The sequence below is a fragment of the Acinonyx jubatus genome, chromosome X (assembly GCF_027475565.1).
Source record: "Acinonyx jubatus isolate Ajub_Pintada_27869175 chromosome X, VMU_Ajub_asm_v1.0, whole genome shotgun sequence".
Taxonomy (NCBI): domain Eukaryota; kingdom Metazoa; phylum Chordata; class Mammalia; order Carnivora; family Felidae; genus Acinonyx; species Acinonyx jubatus.
Genome location: NC_069389.1, coordinates 50,116,263 through 50,137,950, shown reverse-complemented (window position 1 = coordinate 50,137,950; position 21,688 = coordinate 50,116,263). Strand labels below are relative to the sequence as shown.

Here is a 21,688-nt window from a genome sequence, read left to right as displayed (position 1 = left end):
CCCCAACTTTCTTTTTTCTTCCATTTGCATGATAAAATATTTTTCTATCCATTCATTTTCAATCAGAATGTATCTTTAGGTCTGAACTGAGTCTCTTCTAGACAGCATTACAGGGTCTTTCTTTTTTTACTTATTCAGTTACCGTATTCTTTTGCTTGGAGCATTTAGTCTATTTAAATTCAAAGTAATTATTGATTAGTAAGTACTTACTGCAATTTTGTTACTCATTTTATGGTTGTTTTTGTAGTTCTTCTCTATTCCTTTTTTCATGTGCTCTCTTTCTTGTGGTTTTATGTCTTTCTTTAGTAATGTTCTTGGATTGCTTTCTATTTTTTTTGTGTATCTATTATAGGTTTTTGATTTGTGTTTAACATTAGGTTTATATATAACATCCTATGCATATTACAGTCTATTTTATGTTGATGGTCACTTAAATTTGAGCCCATTCCAAAAACACTCAAGTTTTACTCCCCCACACACCCATTTTATGTATATGATGTCATACTGTACATCCTTTTGTTTTGTGAATACCTTGACTGACTTTTATAGATATAATTGAGTTTACTGTTTTTTTGTGTGTGCTTTAACTTCCACACTGTTTTTGTAGGTGATTAATCTATTAATTTTGTTCATTCACTCATGAAATTTTTTCCTTCCATAATTTTCTGACTCCTGATTATGGCCTTTTTTTTTCCATTCAAAGAATTTCCATTAACGTTTCTTGCAATGTTGGTTTGGTGATGAACTCAACTTTTGTTTGTCTGGGATACTGTATCTCCCCTTCTATTATGAATGATAACCTTGCAGTGCATTTTAGGTTGCATTTTTTTTTCCTTTTAGCACTTTGGTAATATCATGCCACTCCCTTCTGGTTTTCAGCATTTCTGCTGAAAAAGCTGATAGCCTTATGAGGTTTCCCTTGTGTATAATTGTTTTCTCTCACTGCTTTTAAAATTCTATTACTACTTTTTACCATCTTAATTATGTGTCTTGCTATGGACCTCCATGGGCTGATACTTTTGGGAGCTCTCTGTTCTTCCTAGATCTGGACATCTATTTCCTTCCCCAGATTAGGAAAATTTTCAGCAATTATTTCATCAAATAAATATTCTGCCTTCTCATCTCTTCTCCTTCTTGGATCCCTAAAATGCCAAAGTTATTACACTTGATGATGTCAGTGAGTTCCCTTAATCTATTCTCATTTTTCAATTTTTATTTTTTAATAATTTCTTTTTAAGTTTATTTATTTTGAGAGACAAATCGAATGCACATGCATGCAAGCAAGTCTGGAGAAGGGCAGAGATAGAAGGAGAGAGAAAATCCCAAGTAGGCTCTGCACTACATGCAGAGCCAGATGTGGGGCTCGATCTCAAGAACTGTGAGATCATGACCTGAACCAAAATCAAGAGTTGGACACTTAACTGACTGAGCCGCCCAGGTGCCCCACCTATTCTCATTTTTTATTATTAATTTTTCCTTTTGCTCTTCAGCTTGGTTACTTTCCATTACTCTGTCTTCCAGCTCACTGATCCATTCTTCTGCATCTTCTACTCTGATGTTGATTCTGTCTAGTGTATTTATTTTACTTATTGAGTTATTCATCTCTCACTAGTCTTTTGAAATATTTTCTATCTCTTTGTTGAAGTTCTTACTGAGATCTTTCAATTTTTCTGAAATCTAGTGGGTATCTTTATGACCATTGCTTTGAATTCTTTATCAGGCATATTGTCAATCTCCATTTCAATTAGTTCTTTTGCTGTGGTTTTGTCTTGTTCTTTGATTTGGGACATGTTTTTCTGTCGACTCATTTTTTCTCTCTGTTTCCATGTATTAGGAAAGTCAGCTGCATCTCCTCATCTTGAAATTGTGGCCTTATGAAGAAGAGGTCCTGTGGTACTCTGTAGTGTAATGCCCCCTATTCACCAGAGCCAGTTCTTCAGGATATCTCTATGTGTATTTTGTGTACCCTACTGTTGTAGCTGATCTTCATTTGCCTTTAGTCCAGTTGGATGCAAAGGCCCACTTTGCCAGTTGTGGGCAAGATTTGGTACCTATGCTGTTAAGAGGCCAGTCTGGGGCCATTGCAAGCTTGTAGTTGGTTGGTGTCAGCAGTCAGAATAGATGACTACCCTCAGCCGCTCTTCTGGGACTTCAGTTGCACTGATCCTCAGGGGGCTCTCCCTCTGTTGTCCCCTGAGAGGTTTTTGTTGTTGGGTAGGGCCTAGATTCCAACCAGAGTCCTGTCCACAGTCTGTCTGTTGGGGCTGCAATATCATGGACCTGCAGGATGCTCTCACTGCCTTGTCCCCTGAGAGGTTTTCGTTGGTCAGCAGACCAACAATCCAACCCAATGCTTACCCGTAGTCTGTCTGCTGGGCCTGCATTTGAACTATTGTGTCTGGTGGTTATGATCCCCTCTCCCCAGGGCTGGGAATTACTTTGGGGTGGCACCAGTCTTTGCCAAGGCTGCTTGCAGGATTTGTTTTGGCAAGAGTAGCTTTAGAGGATGCCTGAAGTGTAGGTTGGGTAGATGGGGTGGATCCACAGGGGAACTTGGAGGCAGGGTGCATGGTGTTAGCAAGGTAGGTAGAGGGTTTTCCAGCTGGTTACTGCAAGTGTCTTGCTATCTGTTCTGGGTATAGGGAAGTAGGGAGAGAAAAATGGTGCCTGCCAGCAATTCTGTTCTTGGAGGTGTCTCCGACTGATCCCTGCCCCTCTGGTGCATGTTGTGAGATTAGTAAATAAACCTCCATCATCTATACTCCAAGTGCTTTTCAAACTGCTTCTTCTATGCTACATTTATTATACTGGCTCTTTAAGGGCAAAGACTCTGGTTCCTAAAGCCCTTCAGCTTTCCCAGAGCTAAGCCTGCTGATTTTTAAACTACCTGGAGTTAAGCCCCACTGATTGTAAATACTTGAGAAGTTAAGCACCACTGGTTTTCAAAGCCAAATGTTTTTGGGACCTCATTTCCCAGTTCAGGTTCCCTATGTCTGGAGTGCCTGGTGTGGTGTCTGCTCCTCTCTCTTCTCTATTCTTGTGATATCTCTCCTTTTTGTAGTTAGTCTCACCAGGAGCTTGGTTCTCCACAACATCTCTGCCCCTCCTACCCATTCCAATGTGGCCTTTTCTCTATGAATAACAGTGTAAGATCTGTTCTGCCAGTCTTCAAGTCACTCTATGGGTTAGTTGCACTGATGTGGCTGTTGTCTAGTTGTGCCCATGGGACGAGGTAAGCTTAGGATCTTCCTACTTTGCCACCTTCCCAGAAGACTTTCCCTGTTGAGAGCTTTAGAAAGGTAGTACAAATGTAAAGTTGAAATATGCAGAATACAAAAAAAATACAAAATGGAAAGTTTAAAAGACTCCCCTAGCCATCTACCCATTCATTTCCTTTCTTCAAAGGTTATCACGATTGTGTGTGTGTGTGTGTGTGTGATTTTCTAATTTCCAAAAACATGAAAATGGTATGCTTATACCCTACAACTGGAGCTCCTGACTTGAGTCCATGAAACTATAAGTGTCCTCAGGTACCTTTGGGGGAATCTATGAAGCCCTTGATATTATACCTAAAACTGTATGTGTGTTGTCTCATGTACACACATGTGCATACATGCAGTTTTCTGAGAAGAAAGCTCATTATTTTCTTCAGATTTTCAAGGTAGTCTATGCCCCCCCCCTCAAGGTTAAGAATCACCATTGTAAAGTATCATTGAGTCATTGTGTTATTTCTGAAAGTGAAAATATCCATTGGAGATAGCGTGAGGTATTAGGTGATAGAACTTGGTATTAAGAGGCAGGGTCAGATCTCAGCTCTAGCATTTCTACAATGTGTGAAATTTAGTCTTATTTAAATTCTCCTATTCTCAGGTTTCTTGCTTGCAAAATACAGCTAATACCTAACCAACAGAATTATTATAAGTATAAAAGGAAATAGTATATATAAAGTCTCCAGCACTTAGAGGTGCTTAATGTATCTTACTGATCCTCTCCCTTGCCCTCCCTGTTCCCAGTAATAGAATTATATTTATTAGAAAAGAGGACTTTTATAGATACAAGATGCTTCTTTAGTGGTAAGCCTTTGAAGCACTATGTCAAGTAATGAAGAAAAGATGTTTGGGGGTAAGGTGGGGGGAAAAGGTTACACTATGCCATATTAGTGACAGCATCAGGATCCCTGCAGGTCATTGTGATATTTACTTAGGTTTTTTTTTCCTATTCCTAATTCTTTTCAACCATTCCTTGCTCCCATGACAGAAACTGCAAGCCCATGATGAGCCACCAAAAGAAGTCTGTACATGCTCTCAATTAGGGAATTTATTATCTCAGCATCTGGGAAGTTCTTTGACCAATCCTCTTGACTTTATGGGTATTGATGGATACCTGAACACCTTGATGGAGAATGGCACCATATCCAGTGAAGGAGGCTTCCAGGCTCAGATGGATCAGGTGAAAAGACAGTGTGCAGACTTTCACCATGACTGTTGTGGGATCATAGGCAGCCTTAGGGCCATAAACATTTCTGGGGATATGGGATTCTCTGGAAACATGGGCATCTCTGAATCGAGGGGCATCTATGGGGCCACAGGCATCTCTGGCAACGTGGATATCTCTGAGACTATGGACTGCTCTGAAAACATCAGCATCTCTGGGAGCATGGGCATCTTTGGGGACACAGGTATCTCCAAGGCCAGCACAAAAGAAGCAGGCTGCTGTAAGCAACGGTGAGCTACTTATCTGTTTCCATGCTAGGTGTACCTATGGCACCCACAATGATCCTTGTCCCAAAAAGGCTATGCTTCTTTTTCTGTTGGTTTAAATGGGTGAGTCTGGGACACCCCCCTCCCACTTAAGAGTCTGGAAGGTGATTTATGGCCCTTACTGATTAAGCAACCAGTATATGCATATCAGGCAGCCCAGAATGTAGGCAAGAGAAAAAATATATTATTTTTCTAGAATGGGATTTAACTTGAGAAATGTTGCCTTCCAGCTGAGATAGTAGGCTGATTCCACTGTTCCATTCTCCTTAATGATCAACCTCCCCTACTTTTCCACCCTCACGGCTATAGCGTGAGAACAAAGTGGTAATGTTGTCACAGTTGAGAATTAAGACCCTGTCGAGAGGAAAGAGATGGTGTGTAGCAGGTAACTGACTTGCAGAATGGCTTAAAAGGAAATTTTACTTTTTGATGTGTTCAGTTGTAAGATGTAAGCTAACATTATTCCCAATAGAGACCCCAACATTTGCATGAGAAATAAGTCAAAATGATCCTTAACTGTTAGCATGGGTGCATGGATGCTTGGTGGTTTAGAACATATAAGGAAATAGTTTTCTTAAATTATAACATTTGCTCTCCCCAACCGACACCCCAATTAGGTCTCATAATACTCAGCCAAGTCCCTTTTTCATAGATTTCCCATAGATAAACTTGCATCCACTAAATTCTAAGGCAATCAATTCCAAGTTAGTGGTATCTGAATTAATAACACTGATTAATGGCATTGTCAGCATCATTTTGGGAGACAACAGAAGGCTCAGTGCTTTAGACCTGGCTTAAACATGGTCTATGTGCTAATCTAAGTTTTCCTAAAACAGGCCTCTTCTTAGGTCTTTTTATGAAGACCAGTGGTTTTCCTTCTGTAAACATCACATAAGCTTTGTGGACTTTTAGACAAAATTGACACTACTTTTAAAATATGGTAGGTTTATCACTTGTACTACTGTACACATTTGAAAAAGTTTATTCTTAGAGGAGACCCAAATACTCCTGGGGGAAGTGATATATTTCTTGTCAATTAAACACCAGATTTTCCCTTTGGGGTTGATAGGCTTGCTGTACACTTTCCTTTTGAATATTCAGTCATGCTTTACTCAGTTCTACATGCTTGGGTAGGATAGGCCTCAGGAAGTTTGGGTCATGTACTATACATATTGTCAGCATTTTCAGAACTCCCATTGCCAACAGAATCCAGGTCTTCACCCAAGATGTCTATTCCAAATACTTTATATCTGGCTCAAGCTCAACTAGAGATGTCTTGGGGTGCCTGGGTGGCTCAGTTGGTTAAGCATCCAACTTTGGCTCAGGTCATGATCTCACAGCTCGTGAGTGCGAGCCCCATGTCAGTGTCTGTGCTGACAGCTCAGAGCCTGGAACCTCCTTCAGATTCTGTGTCTCCCTCTCTCTCTCTGCCCCTCCCCTGCTCATGCTCTGTCTCTCTGTCTCTCAAAAATAAATAAACATTTAAAAATTTTTAAAAATAGATATCTTCATGAAGGAGCCATCTCTGTTGCTACCACATCCAGTTGTAAACATAGACATTTCTAAAGGATCACTGTATTAGTTACTTTTCTTTATAAGAAAGCCTATAAAAAGTTGTTTAAGAGTCTGAGATTTATTTCTACAGACCTATACAAGAGCAGTACATAGTACCAAACCTTATTTCCTAGATCTAAAACAAAGTTAATCAACAGTGAAAAGGTCTTTTTCCATGCAGTTTTAAACTGAGAAGTGATAAAGAGCAACACTGGTATTTCAAAAGTAAAAATAAAATTAAAAAAATACTATTTTGTTTTTTTAGGATCAAAGGCCATGGAATCAGTTTCAGCCTAAAGATCTATAAGCTCAATTTGGTCTTTTATTATTATCATTTTTTATTCCCCAACATGTCCTATTATCGCTTGTATATAACAGACATGGAACTAAGGAATAACTTGTGAAAATTCCCCATTTTCTCTGAACACTAAACACCTTGCTGATTTACAGTTAGATTTGACATATCTGAGAGATGAAAAAATTCAGTGGAATCTAAATACTTATGCACTGGTAAAATCCAGTAGCTATCTATAGTTAGAAGCATAGCAATAGAGAGGAGACTCCTGAAGAAAAGTTGCTGGGTACTAAAAAAGATGGTCTATTACTTACTTCCATTTCATACCCTCATACAGTAACTATATTGTGAATGAAATGTGACTCCCTCTCATACTGCCCTACCCTTCTAGTTCCCTGAGCAGAAATTCCATTCTTATGTGACTGTCCCACTTAAATAAGAAGGCATTCAACCACCTGCCACTGTCTCATCCACTAATCTGACCTCTGCCTGTTCCCTACACAAATTGACAAACCTGGGTGTCACTGATTATCTTTTTTAAGATGCAGGTTCTGTACCTGTGCTTGTGGCCATACTCTGATTCTGTTTGGACACTTTTTTTTTAAGTTCATTAGTTATTTACTTAATTTATAGAATTTCAGATTTCTCCCAGTAATAAATAAAACAATCATAAATAATAAACCTCAGTAACAGCTAATAGTCTTTTTAATGAAGAAATTCAGGGATGGGGTTTGCTGTATGAAATACAACTGAAACTCTATCTGGAACTAAAAGGGCAAGTAAAGCTTATGGTGCATATATTGGGCATAGGTACCTTTGGAAAGTGACCCTAGAAATCGTGTTCAATTACTACCAAGTTGTCATTGCCTGTCAACATGCATGGATACCTTTTGTCTGAGACACACCTTATACTTTACTGAAAGTAAAATCTTTCCCTGAACACTTAAAACCAGAATGAACCTGAGTCTTTTTAAGTGGTATTTTTCAAACCAAATTAGTAAATATTTAAGGTTAGCCTTAATTTAGCAGAAAGAGAAATTTGTAACTATGTCAGATCTTTGTTACATACTGGCTTTTGTTAAACACATAACATCTTTTCATGATGCTGTTAAGCTTTGATACATCACTGGAAAATCTTTCTACGAGATTTTATAAAGTAGCCTTTTTTCCAAACATTGTATAGGAAATGTAAATTACCTTTAAGAAAAATACTTTTCTCAAAATGACATAGTATGCTTCATATTGGTTTAAACCTAGGAAGATTGTTCTCACGTTCTCTATTTCCAATGTGTATGATTTAGTGATATCTATTGTACCAAATCTTTTCCCCACCCTCAGACCTCTCCCTCCCAGAATTCTATGTATGATACAGGCAGATAGGATTCCGACCAAATCTGGTTGCTTTCTTCTAAGAGCAGACATTTGATGTAGGTATTTAAAAAGAAACAAAAAGTGGATGTGGATTAAGCCTTAAGTTTTTTCCTATGAGGTTATTTTTTTCATATAATGTGAAGAAATGGTTTAGCTGTTAGGTGACACCAAACAGACATAAAGGACAAGGGGAAAGGTTTGGGGTTGTAAAGGACTCTTAGTTTGTTGTCATTTTAAAGGCAGTTCTATTTTCAAGGCTTTGGATGGTCACATAGAAGCTTTTCCAAGGCAAAAAAGTTGTAATTTTCAAGCCATACAGACCATGTCTTCTCTACTTCGCTGCCTGTGAGACTGACAGTCTGTGTCTTCCTCCTTTTTTTATGTTCATTTATTTATTTTTAGAGAGAGAAAAAAGCATAGGAGAGACAGAGAGAGAGATAAGGAGAGAAAGAATCCCAAGCAGGCTCTGCACTGTCAGTACAGAGCCTGACACGGGCTTGATAGCGGGACTGCAAGATCATGACCTGAGCTGAAATCAAGAGTCGGACACTGAACGGACTGAGCCACCCAGGCACCCCTGTGCCTTCCCCTTAAATAGGAAGTATTAGTTTTGTCACCATTCACAGCAGTCCATGTCTCCTTTAGATGTCAGTGCAAGTAAACATATGTTGGTGCACATGCTCTGTGATTTGTAACTTATCTTGACAAACACAAGTGCACTTTGAAAGCAGCTAATTTAGCCTTGTGTGTCTTGCTGGGGCTAAACAAAATCATGTTCAGAATTTGGCCTGTGTGAAACCAACAGCTTCCATGTTAAATCCAGTGCCCTGTCCCTTGGTATTTTGTATTCTTTGGGGGCGACCTAAAAGCCTCTTTCTTTTCCAAAGCTCTGTTGCCTTTCAACTATTTTCTTGTCTTTGTACTCAGATTCTTTAGAGAGCCTATACCAGCCCTCACAGATTCCCAATTGTGGAAAAGGTAGGGGGACATCAGGAGGGAAGATTTACAGTAATACAGAAATTCACCTGACCAGTGAAGCAAAAGGAATATATATTGGTCCAGGATGACCAGCATTCCAGTTAATATTTCATGTGCTCAATAAGGCCCAAAAAAGGTCCTCTTTTCTAGGCAGTACTGTGGCTGGCATGTTTTCTTTTGCAGCTCTTTTACACTGGTAGAAACTCTTTAAGTATGCTTTGAGTTGTATGTTTTCTTTGTCAATACTTTTCTCTGGGTATGTGGTCCTGAGTTTTCTTTTCTTTTAAATGGTCAAGAATGGTGGGTGGTATTCTCTCCCCTTAATATATCCCCAAGGCAGATAAGTCCTGAATCTCCTTCTTTGCTGTTTGTAGCTAAAACATCATTGCACTCCTCACCAGTCAGGAGGGAAAATGTACACCAAAGTCATTAGGTGATCACTGTTCAAAGACATGTGTCTGATCCCACTTCACATGCAATTGGCCACACCATTCACATAAAGTATCTCCACATTTCTGCCTCACTCATATTTGCAGACAGGGTAGTTTCTATATTTCATGAATGCCAATAGGAATGCAGAGCATGTATCCTTGTTCTGAAACAGAGCATGTTCTGTATTTTAGTTAATAGTGCCTCGGGCTTAGGAACAGCTAACAGGTCCAGTCCTCCTGGAATGTAACTCATAGTAAGAATATTTGTATATGTGTGTATTGTAACTTTAGTAGTATCTAGTATCAAAGGTCATTTGGGGATTCAGATGAAGAGAATTTATCCAAGAATAAAAAAGCTCTTAGTGCTAGACCTCTAACTAATATATGCCAGCTAATTTTAGGAAATGAGAACTTTAGAACATGTTAAGCCAGAGATACAAACCAAAGTGATGTTGGGACAATCGGCTTTTTCCCTGGAATGTATTGATCAGGTAGCTTTCAAATATATGACTAGTGTTATCTGTAGTGTGTTAATGTTAGCCACATACTTGCATTGACATCATGCAATTGATATAGGAATCAGAATCTAAATTGTGTAGGTTCTTTGAGAACCTGACTTTTCTTTAACTTCAGGTTTACAGAATGATACTGTCACAGTAGCTCAAGTCTGAACTTGAGTTCAAGTCCAAGATACAAGAGTGTATATGAATGACTATATTTTTCAAATTCAAGTATAATTAACATACAGTATTATATTAGTTTCAGTATACAATATGATTCAACAATTCTATATGTTACTGCTCATCACAATAAGTGTATTCCTTTTTTTTAATTCCAGTATAGTTAATATACAGTGTTATATTAGTTACAGGTGTACTATATTGTACACCTGTTATTCAACAATTCTATACATTATTCATTGCTCATCATGATAAGTGTACTCTTAATCCCCTTCACTTATTTCACCCACAACCCTTCACCATATCCCCTCTGGTAACCATCAATTTGTTCTCTATAGTTAAGAGTCTGGGTTTTGTTTTTTTGTTTGTTTGTCTCCTTTTTTCTTTGTTTTATTTCTTAAATTCCACATATAAAGGAAGTCATATGGTATTTGTCTTTCTCTGACTGACTTATTTCACTTAGCATTATACCCTTTAGATCCAGCCATGTTGCTGAAAATGGCAAGGTTAAATTATTTTTTAAGAGCTAAGTCATATTCCATAGTATATGTATACCACATCTTCTTTATCCATTCATCTATCAGTAGACACTTGGGCTGCTTCCATAATTTGGCTATTGTAAATAATGCTGCAACAAACATAGAGGTGCATATATCCTTTCAAATTAGTGTTTTTGTACTCTTTGGGTAAATACCCTGTAGTGGAATTACTGGATCATATGGTAATTCTATTTTTAATTTTTTGAGGAAATTCCATACTGTTTTCCACAGTGGATGCTCCAGTTTGCCTTCCCACCAACAGTTCATGAGGGTTCCTTTTTCTCCACATCCCCGTCAACACTAATTGTTTTTTTTTTTTTTTTTTTTTTGATTTTAGTCATTCTGACAGGTGTGAAGTGATATCTCATTGTGGTTTTGATTTGCATTTCCCTAATGATTGGTGATGTTGGACATCTTTTCATATGTGTGTTCATCTGTATGTCTTCTTTGGAGAAATGTCTGCTCATGTTTTCTGCCCATTTTAATTGGATTTATAGTATCTAAAAAATATAAAGAATGTATACAACTCAACACCAACAAACCCCAAATAATCCTATAAAAAATGTAGGATAAGTGTGCTCTTAATCTCCTTCACCTATTTCACCCATCCCACCCTGTACCTCCCTTCTGGCAACCAACAATCATTTTTCTGTAATAGTCTGGTTTTTGTCTCTTTTTTTCCTTGTTTTGTTTCTTAAATTTCACATATTTAATGAAATTGTATGGTATTTGTCTTTCTCTGATGTATTTCACTTAGTATGGAAGTTTCTCAGAAAATTAAAAATATAAAAGCATATGATACAATAATTCTACTACTAGGTATTTACCCAAAGAAAATGAAAACATTAATTTTTAAAAGATATATGCACTGCTATGTTTATTGCAGCATAATTTATAATAGCCAAGATATGGAAGAAACCCAAGTGTCCATCAACAGATGGATGAATAAAGATGTGGTGTCTGTGTGTGTACATGTATATAATGGAACATTACTTGGACATAAAAAAGAATGAAACCTTGCCATTTGCAACAACATGGATGGATCTAAAGGGTATAATCCTAAGTAAAATAAGTCAGTCAGAGAAAGACAAATACCATACAATTGACTTTAAACTTCATCTTCTGTGTTATCTTGAGCCTGTCATACCACTGGGGAATGGGTTTATGCCCTCATCAGGGTGTTCACTGCCATTTGTTCCATCTTGTGCCAAATTGCCCACTGGCCCCATCCTGCAGTTGTGTTCCAGTTTAAACATGTTTTGTTGGTACAATTTTTTATCTAAAATTAAAAACCTCTAATCTTTTAGGTGTATGTTTGCTGTGTAATAGCTACAAATAAAAGGAAAGGTGGCATATTTTCAAAAAAAGGCACCCTGACCCAGTCATAACAGATGAACCATCTTATAAAGGCAGAAAATCTTCAGGTACCTTAAAGCATACCCTGTGGATGTTAAAATAGAACAAAATAGGTAGCAGAGAGGATGACAGCAAGTACAAGGCTATACATGGTATAGCTGTCATTGATAAGCTGTGAGGACAAGACTGACACCAACTTTACTCCAAAACCATACTGTCTGAATGATTGCCAATGTATTCATTTACACTTACTGATATACCTGTCCAGGGATCAGGCTCTTTATCCCTTTCCAAGGTCTTCTCCTACTGCCCAGTAAGAATCTTCACACATGAAACCTCATAAACTCAGGGGTTATTTCCTCCAGACCAAAAAAGAGGCCAACTATCTCCCCTTGCTCCACAGTAGAGACTCCCTCTCTGGGAGTCTCAGGGCCTCTAATGGATAGAATACAGAGAGACCTGAGTTCTAGTCCTGGATTTGCCATTTACTAACTGTATGGCCTTGGGTAAGTCATTTCCCCTCTCTGAGCCTCAAAGTTCTTATCTGAAAAATGGGGGTGATAAGTGTACCTTCCACACAGGGCAGGTGTACAGATTAACTGAGCTAAGATGTAAAGTACTATCTGGTAAAGTGTGGGGCACATAAATAAAGGCAATCAAAATGCATTAGTCAGCCTCTTCCTATTTTCAGCCCTATTGTTGCTGATTAATCAGTTCTTACTCTTAGGGCTTCCTTTTCCCTCTCAACTCTATTCAACCTCTTTCCTATTCATGACACATTGTCTTTAGACAATTAGTTTGCAATATAATGTTATAATACAATTTCTGTCTTAGTCCATCCAGGCTACTATAAAAAAAATACCAGAGATTGGGTGGCTTATAAACAATAAACATTTCTTATAGTTTGGAGGCTAGGAAGTCCAAGATCATGCTGCTGGCAGATTTGCTATCTGGCAAGACCCTGCTTTCTAGATCACTATCATTTCACTTGTAACGTCACATGGTGGAGAGCAGAGAGAGAAGCATGCTCTCTCATAACTCTTAACATGGCACTAATCCCATTCATGAGGGTTCCACCTTTGTGATTTCATCTAATCCTAATTACCTCACAAAGGCCCCAACTCCTACTACCATCATATCAGAGGGTAGAATTTCAACATGAATTTGGGGGACACACAGGATTCAGTTTATAGCAAGTGGATTAGACTATGGTTCTCTTTTATAATTAACTAGGAAATCTTTGTTATGGAATGTTTTTAAAATATAGAGAACCAGGGGCGCCTGGGTGGCTCAGTCAGTTAAGTATCTGACTCGGTTGTGGCTCAGGTCGTGATCTCATAGTTTGTGAATTCAAATCCTGCATCAGGCTCTGCGCTAGTAGTGAGGAGCCTGCTTGGGATTGTCTCTCTTTCCCTCTGTACCCCTTCCACTCTCTGTCTCTCTGTCTCTCTCTCTGTCTCTCTCACTCTCAGAAAATAAACTTTAAAAAATAATAGAGAACCAAAAAAGGCAGCAAATTCCTCTATGCAGAGAAGAATCTACATTCACACATAGAAAACCTAGAGTCATACTATATACCCCTATGTAAGTTTCTTGCTTAATTTTAAACATCTTTTCACTTCAATAAATATAAATCAATCTCATTTTTAATGGTCACATAGTGTCTCATTATATGAGTTATAATTTATTTAAGCAAATCCCTATTGTTTGGCCAAACTAAAGCTTTCTTCTACTTCAAATTCAATCTTGCCTTCCTGTACTACACCCTATTTCTCTTTATTGTAATTCAGTAACCTCCTTTCCAATTTAAGATACCCCCTTCCCTGAGGTGATCTATTCAGACAGAGAATTTCATTTATCTGGGAGGATTTTTCTTACCAACAAATTCTTTAAGAGTAATATGACTCTAAGTTCAAGTATTTTAGTGTGTAGGGAATATAAGCCTGAACTTAGAACCCATCTACTCTTATGACTACTACTTATGTAGTCATAACGTAACCCACTGGTTTAGCTATAGCCAAGGGCATGGAAAGCTAAGTATTCTGAAATCAACTATTTCCACAGCCTCCTGTCACCCAGTAAGGGTCTGATTCCAAAGGAGAAAATGTGAGAAATCATTCTGAATGAGTCTCATCCTCCCAACTTACAGTTTGTCCTTATTTGCAAAATAGGAATAACTTTTGCCCTGCTAGTCCCACACTAAGATTGTGGCAACCAAGAAAAATTATAAATGCAAAAACATTTTGTAAATTTGAAGGTATTTTTCAAATATAAGTTGGTACTATCAGTTTAAATCTTCAAATCCTGTCTAACTGAACCAGAACTACCATATAGAAGCAAGGAACCAAATAATCAAGAATTGACACAGTATGTTTTTGGGCTTTGGAAAAAACAATGTCACTTGGGTATATGTGAGTCACAGCACATTTAAAAGGCTCCTTCCTTTCTCTAGGCCTCTGTAGGCTTATGTCTAAAACATGTAGTTTGAATGATGTGATTTCTAGGGAAAGATTGAATACCTACTTAATGAGTGGCTCATCTGTGCAGGGTTTTGAGCTGGGAGCTTTAAATATATTTCGTCTTGCTTAAATAGCTCAAGTCCTGTGTCTAAGTCACCAAGCTAGTGTATAGGCTATTGGAACCCAAGACTGACTCTAAAATGTTGTCTCTCTTCAAAATTTCATACTATAAAATCCTGTTGTTTGGACCTTTGTTCCAGACTGGGTGTTGTAAACTCATTGCTTACTGCTCATTTTAAGTACAACTGTAAACCTTGGATATAACATAAGAGGAAATCACAGGAGAACTGAAAGGTGGTAAAATAACTTACTTGGGACCACAGGTCTGGAGTAACAACCCAAAAGTAGAAGGCAGTGCAGGGCTGGAACATTTTATGACCCCCAACCTTACAACAGGAAGCAGCCCAGGTAAGCTCTTTTTTCCCCCAGATCAAACAGGAGTCCCTCTAACAAGTGGTGAGATTGGCAACATCAGCAACAGAGATTAATCAAGACTGTAACCCCCATTAATAATAATCAGCTAAAGGAAGGGCTCTCCATCTGTGCCCATTCCCAACCAGAGACACTAAGCATCCAGGAAACATCAACAAGAGTGGCCCTGCCACAACAACCACTCCTCCCAGAAAGCCATTTCCATCTCCATGGGCAAGGATGACTCTGTCAAAACAAGGGATGAGCCAGGAAGCCTCTTTGTCTTTGCAGGCCTAAGAATCCCATTCCCCAGTTAGAGACACTGGGCAACAGGCCCAGGGAAAGCCTTTGTACCTTCTGAAGCTGCACAAACAAATGAGTGGGATCCCCAGTGGTACCAAATAAAACAAGCAGACTAAAATAGCATCACAAAGGCTCTGAAACCTAAATTACCGGTGGAACCACAGTTGACAAAAGTAGGCCAAGATCTGCATACTAAAGTTAAGATAACTGTCTACTAAAACAGAAGATTTAAATAGAACCCAAAGTCTCCTAACATACTCAGCAAAATGTCTGGGACGTAATAGAAAATCACCCATAGTACCAAAAGCCAGGAAAGTCACAATCTGAATAAGAAAAGACAATCAATTTACATCAACACCAACATGAATAAAATATTAGAGTTATCTGACAAGAATTTTAAAACTTCCATAATAAAAACTATTGAAAAGGCAATTAGGGGCGCCTGGATGGCTCAGTCGGTTGAGTGTCTGACTTTGCCTCAGGTCATGATCTCATGGTTCGTGGGTTTGAGCCCCGCGTTGGGCTCTGTGCTGTCAGCTCAGAGCCTGGAGACTGCTTCAGTTTCTGTGTCTCCCTCTCTATGCTCCTCCTCTGCTCATGCTCCGTCTCTCTCAAAACTAAATAAATGTTTTTTAAAGGCAATTAAAATTATTTTAAAGGAAAAAATGAAAAGGCTTGGCAAAGAAATAGATGTTATTTAAAAAGAGAACCAAATGGAAATTATACAACTGAAAAACACAATAACAGAAATTAAAAAAAAAAAACAAAAATCTGAATAGGATCCCAATAGAATGGCAATAACAGAAGATAGAATACATGAACTTAAGGACAGATCAACAAAAGTTAACAAATCTGAAAAAGAGAAAATTGACTTAAAAAATTAACTGAGCCTCAGGAACCTGTGTAACAATAAAAACTAAAAAAATTCACATTTCTGGAATTAGAGAAGGAAAAGAGAGAGCGGGGCATCCCAAATTTGGTAAAAGATGCAAACCTACAGATTTAAGAAGCTGAGTAAAACTCAAAGAAAATAAACCCGAAGAAATCTATACCAGGAGACATCATAATTAAACTTTTGAAAGCTAAAGACAAACAAAAGATATTGAAAACAGTCAGAGAGAAATGGCACATTATCTATAGGATTTTATAGGGGAATACCAATTCAAATGAGAGTGAATTTTTCATATTAAACTGTGGAAGCCAGAAAAAAAGGACATTTTTCAACTGCTGACAGAAAATACTGTCAACTGCAAATTCTGAAGTCAGTGAAACTATCCTTCAGGAATACATAGGAAAAGAAATCCTCAGATAAAGGAAAACTAAAAGAATGTGTTACTTGCAGACCTACTCTTAAAGACTTGCTAAATAGATCTCTTCAACATAAAGGAAATAATAGAGAAATATTGGAGCATAAGGAAGAAAGAACAATAGAAAGCAGAAATATGGGTATGTACATACTGTAGACTATTCTTCTTATGGGTTTTATAAATTATATTTGACAATTGAAACAAAAATTATAACACTATCTGATACATGACAATGCTATTTAAAAAGCAGGACGGTAAAGGAACCTAAGTGGATGTAAAGTTTCCACACTTCACAGAAGTGGTAAAATGTTAATACTCATAAACTGTGAGAATTCACATAGGTATATTTTGATACCCAGAGCAACCACTATGAAACTATATAACAAGATACACTCTATAAATATATCAAGATGGAATCCTAAAAAGTGTCCAAGTAACTCACAGGAAGCCATGAATATGAACCAAAGGAAACAAATAATAAAATGGCCAACTTAAGCCCTAACATTTCAACAATTATCTTAAGTGTAAATGGTCTAAATACAACAATTAAAAGACATAGATTAGAAGATTACATCTAGTAAAGTATACTTTATAACAAAGAAAATTATTATAAAAGATATAACATAATGAGTATAGGATTAATCCATCAGAAAGACATAATGATCCTAAATATGTACAAACCAAAGAAATTCAAAATACATAAAATAAAAACTGATAGATATGAATAAAGAAATAGATCCAAACCAATAGTTGGGGGCTGCAGTTCCACCTTTCAGCAACTGATAAAACTACTAGAAAGAAAATCAGCAAGGATATAGAAATGAAAGATACAATCAACCAACAGAATCTATTTGACACACTGAGAATGCCATCCCACAACAGCAGAATACATATTCTTTTGAAGCTCTGATAGAACATATACCAAAAGAGACTATATCTTGAGCCATTAAACAAACGCAACAAATTTAAAGGAATTGTAATCATACAGAGTGTGTGTTCTGACCACGGTGTAGTGAAACTAGAAATCAATAATAGAAAAATAATAGTAAAAATCTTTAACCACTCTGATATTAATAAGCACACTTCTTTTTCAATTTTTTTAAAAAAATGTTTAATGTATTTTTATTTATTTTTGAGAGAGAGAGTGAGAGAGAGACAGAGCATGAGCGAGGGATGGGCAGAGAGAGAGGGAGACACAGAATCCAAAGCAGGCTCCAGGTTCTGAGCTATCAACACAGAGTCCGATGCGGGGCTCAAACTCATGAACTGCAACATTATGACCTGAGCTAAAGCTGGACGTTTAACTGACTGAGCCACCCAGGCACCCCAATAAGCAAACTTCTAAATAATCCATGGAACAAACAGGAAATTTCAAAGGACATTTTAAAAAACACTGAAGGAATTTCTGTTTCTCTTCCACCATGCAGGGAGCTTGAAACTCATGACTTCCATCCAAATAGCAAGAAAAGAGTTGAACAAATTGAAGATCCACAGCTTTTTTAAAGATCCATCAGAGAATTTAGATCACAGGACAAACTACTTTCCCCCAAATTAGAGAGACATGCAGATACAGAGGAATCACAGTTTATCAGAGCAGAAAGCCAAGAATAAAAACCTCCATGTGAACCAGTAGCAGGTAGGAAAACTTAACATTTAATTGAAATATTACTGGAGACTCGGTATAGAAAAGTTTGAGTTAAAAAAACCCAAAAACCTTCAAGTGTACTCAGGCACCCCGTTGAGGGCTCCTATCAAGAATACATGCTATACTTTTTCAAATGCTTTTTCTTCATCTGTTGAGAGGGTCATATGGTTCTTACCCTTTCTTTTATTAATGTAGTATATCATGTTAAGTTATTTGCAAATATTGAACGATCCTTGGAGATGTTGGTCAAAATGTAAAAGCTTTGAATTATAAGAATAAATTTAGGGATCTAAAGTGCAGTATGCTAACTACAGTTAACAATACTGCATTTTATACTTGGAAGTTGCTATGAGAGTAGAGCATTAATGTTCTCACCATAACAGTAACAAAATGGTAATTATATGAGGTGAAAAATGTTTTAACTAACCTAACTTGGTAAACATTTTACAATATATATGTGTATCAAATTATCACATTTTACACTTTAAACTTAAATAAGATTACATATCAATTATACTAAAATAAGCTAGGAGAAGTTAAGAAAAGAATAGAAATCAGAGTATACTCTCAGACACAGTAGAATTAAACTAAAATTTGATAACCAAAAGGTAACTGGAAAAGCCCAATATACTAGGAGATTAAACACACGGGTCAAAGAATAATTCTCAAGAGAAATTTAAAAATATTTCTAACTAAATGCAAATTAACATACAACTTATCAAAATTTATGGGACACTGTGAAAGTAATACTTAGGGGAAACTTTATATCATTGAATTAGAAAACAAGAAAGATCTAAAATAAATAACCTAAGATTCTACCTTAGGAAACTAGGAAAAGAAGAGTAAACTAAAACACTATTGTATATCTGAAACTAATATAACACTGTATGTTAACTATACTTGAGTTAAAATAAAATAATAACAAAAATAAAGGAGAAGAAGAGAAATAAAATTAGAACAGACATTTATGAAATCAAAAACAGAAAATAATAAAGAAAATCCACAAAACTGAAAGTTAATTCTCTGAAAAGATGACTAAAGTCGTTAAACCTCTAGTCATGTTAACGATGCAAAAAAGAAAGAAGACACAAATGATTAATTGGACATTAAAATGATAATGAAATATTATGAACAACTCTATGCCCACAAATTTAATAATCTGGATGAAACAGAAGAATTTCTTGAAAAACAACCTCTACAAAATTCACACAAGAATAAATAGACAATCTTATAGGCCTGTATCTATTAAGAAGCTGAATCAAGAATTAATAACCTTCCAAAACAGAAATCACCAGTCCCAGAAGGTTTAGTGGTAGGTTCTACCAAACACCTAAGAAGAAATTATACCAATTCGCTACAATTTCCCCCAGAAATTGAAGCATGGAGAACACTTTTTATCTCATTTTATAAGGTCAGGGTGCCCTAACACCAAAATCAGACAAAGGCATTACAAGAAAATCACAGACCAATATCTATCATGAACATAGATGTAAAAATCATCAATAAAATATTACCATATCAAATCAAACAATTCATAAAAAGAATTATACCCCATGAGCAAGTGGGGTTTATTCTGGCATGCAAAGCTAGCTGGTTCAGCATTTGAAATTCAATTATTGTAATCCATCACAGCAACATGTTTAAAAAAATCACATCATATCAGTAGATACAGAAAAAGTATTTGGCAATATCTAATACTTATGGTAAAAATTCTGTAAACTAGAAATAGAGGAGAATTTTCTCAAATTCATAAAGAATACCTACAAAAAATACTATAGCTAACATCTTACCTCATAGCAAGAAACTCAAAGCTTTCCCACTAATATCAGAAACAAGACAAGGATATCCCCTCTTGCCACTCCTTTTCAATACTGGAAGTCCTAGGTAATATGATAAAGTAATAAAAGAAATTAAAGGTATAGAGATTGGAAATGGAACAATAAAGCAGTCTTTGTTTGTAGATGACAGGATTTTAAGTAGAAAATCTGAAAGAATAGAACAACTCTTGAAACAAATAAGGAATTATAGCAAGGTTGCAGGATACAAGGTTAATATATGAATGTTAATCACTTTCTGTATACCAGCAATGAATAAGTATAATTTAAAATTAAAAACAAAACCATTTACCTTAGGACCCCCAAAATAATGATGTAAAAGATCTACATAAAGAAAACCACAAAATTCTCATGAATGAAACAGAAATGCAATACTATCAAGATGTCAGTTCTTCCAAACTTGATCTATAGATTCAGTGCAAGCCCAATCAAAGTCCCAGCAAGTTATTTTGTGAACATGACAAACTGATTCTAAAATTTACATAGAAAGGCAAAAAGATCCATAATAATCAACACAATACTGAAGAAGAAGAACAATGTTGAAGCACTGACACCACTCAATTTCTTTTTTTTTAATTTTTATTTATTTTTTTGTGACACCACTCAATTTCAAGACTTACTATAAAGCTATAGTAAATGAGACAATGTGTTATTGGCAAAAGAATAGACAAATCGATCAATAGAACAGAATAGGGAGCCAAGAAATAGACCCATATAAATACAATTAACTGACCTTTGACAAATATAATGGAACAAAGATAATCTTTTCAACAAATGGTGCTAGGACAATAGGACATCCACAAGCAAAAAGGAAAAAATAAATAAATCAGGACACAGACCTTACACCCTCCACAAAAACCACCTAAAAATGGATCATGGACCAGGTAAAACACAAAACTACAAATCTCCTAGAAGACAGCCTAGGAGGAAACCTAGGTGACTTTTAGTATAGCAATAGCTTTATATATATATATATATATATATATATATATATATATATATATATATCTCAAAGGCACAATCCATGAAAGAAATAATTGACAAGCTGGACTTCATTCAAATTAAAAGACTTCACTCTTCAAAAGACACTGTTAAGGGAATGAGAAGCCAAGGACTAGGAATAATATTTGCAAAAGATACATTTGATGAAGGATTGTTATTCAAATTACAATAAGAACTTTTAAAATTCAGCAATAAGAAAACAAATTTAAAAATGGGCCACGTCAGCTGCAGCAACTTCTTACTAGATATGTCTCTGAAGGCAAGGAAAATAATAACAAAAAACAAAAATGAACTATTGGGATCTCATCAAGATAAAAAGCTTCTGCACAGCAAAGGAAACAATCAACAAAACTAAAAGACAACCAACAGAATGGGAAAATATATTTGCAAATGACATATCAGATAAGGGGTTAGTATCCAAAATCTATAAAGAATTTATCAAACTCAGCATTCAAAAAACAAATAATCGACTTAAGAAATGGGCAGAAGACATGAATAGACAATTTTCCAAAGAAGATATTCAAATGGCTAACAGAAACATGAAAAGATGTTCAACATCACTCATCATCAGGGAAATACAAATCAAAACCACAATGCGATACCACCTCACACTTCTCAGAATGGCTAAGTTGAATAGGAAACAACAGAAGTTAGAAAGGATGCAGAGAAAGGGGAACATTTTTGCTCTGCTGGTGCAAATGC

At 36.5% G+C, this 21,688-nt stretch overlaps 1 protein-coding gene across 4 annotated transcripts in view; it reads left to right on the top strand.

Annotated features, from left to right (window-relative positions):
* The window catches only part of MTMR8 (myotubularin related protein 8), a 118,614-nt gene extending 98,322 nt beyond the window's left edge, over window positions 1-20,292 (top strand). For 2 of the 4 annotated variants that reach the window (XM_053202387.1, XM_053202386.1), the window contains exons 5-6: window positions 4,258-4,724; window positions 17,932-20,292. In XM_053202387.1, coding sequence (XP_053058362.1) covers window positions 4,258-4,724; window positions 17,932-18,007 — 543 coding nt within the window. In that variant the 3' untranslated portion in view covers window positions 18,008-20,292. Of the gene's footprint in view, window positions 1-4,257; window positions 7,850-17,931 lie in introns of those variants that run through there. The other 2 variants (XR_008290126.1, XM_053202388.1) reach the window with 1 other exon arrangement.
* The last annotated feature ends 1,396 nt before the right edge of the window (window positions 20,293-21,688 follow it).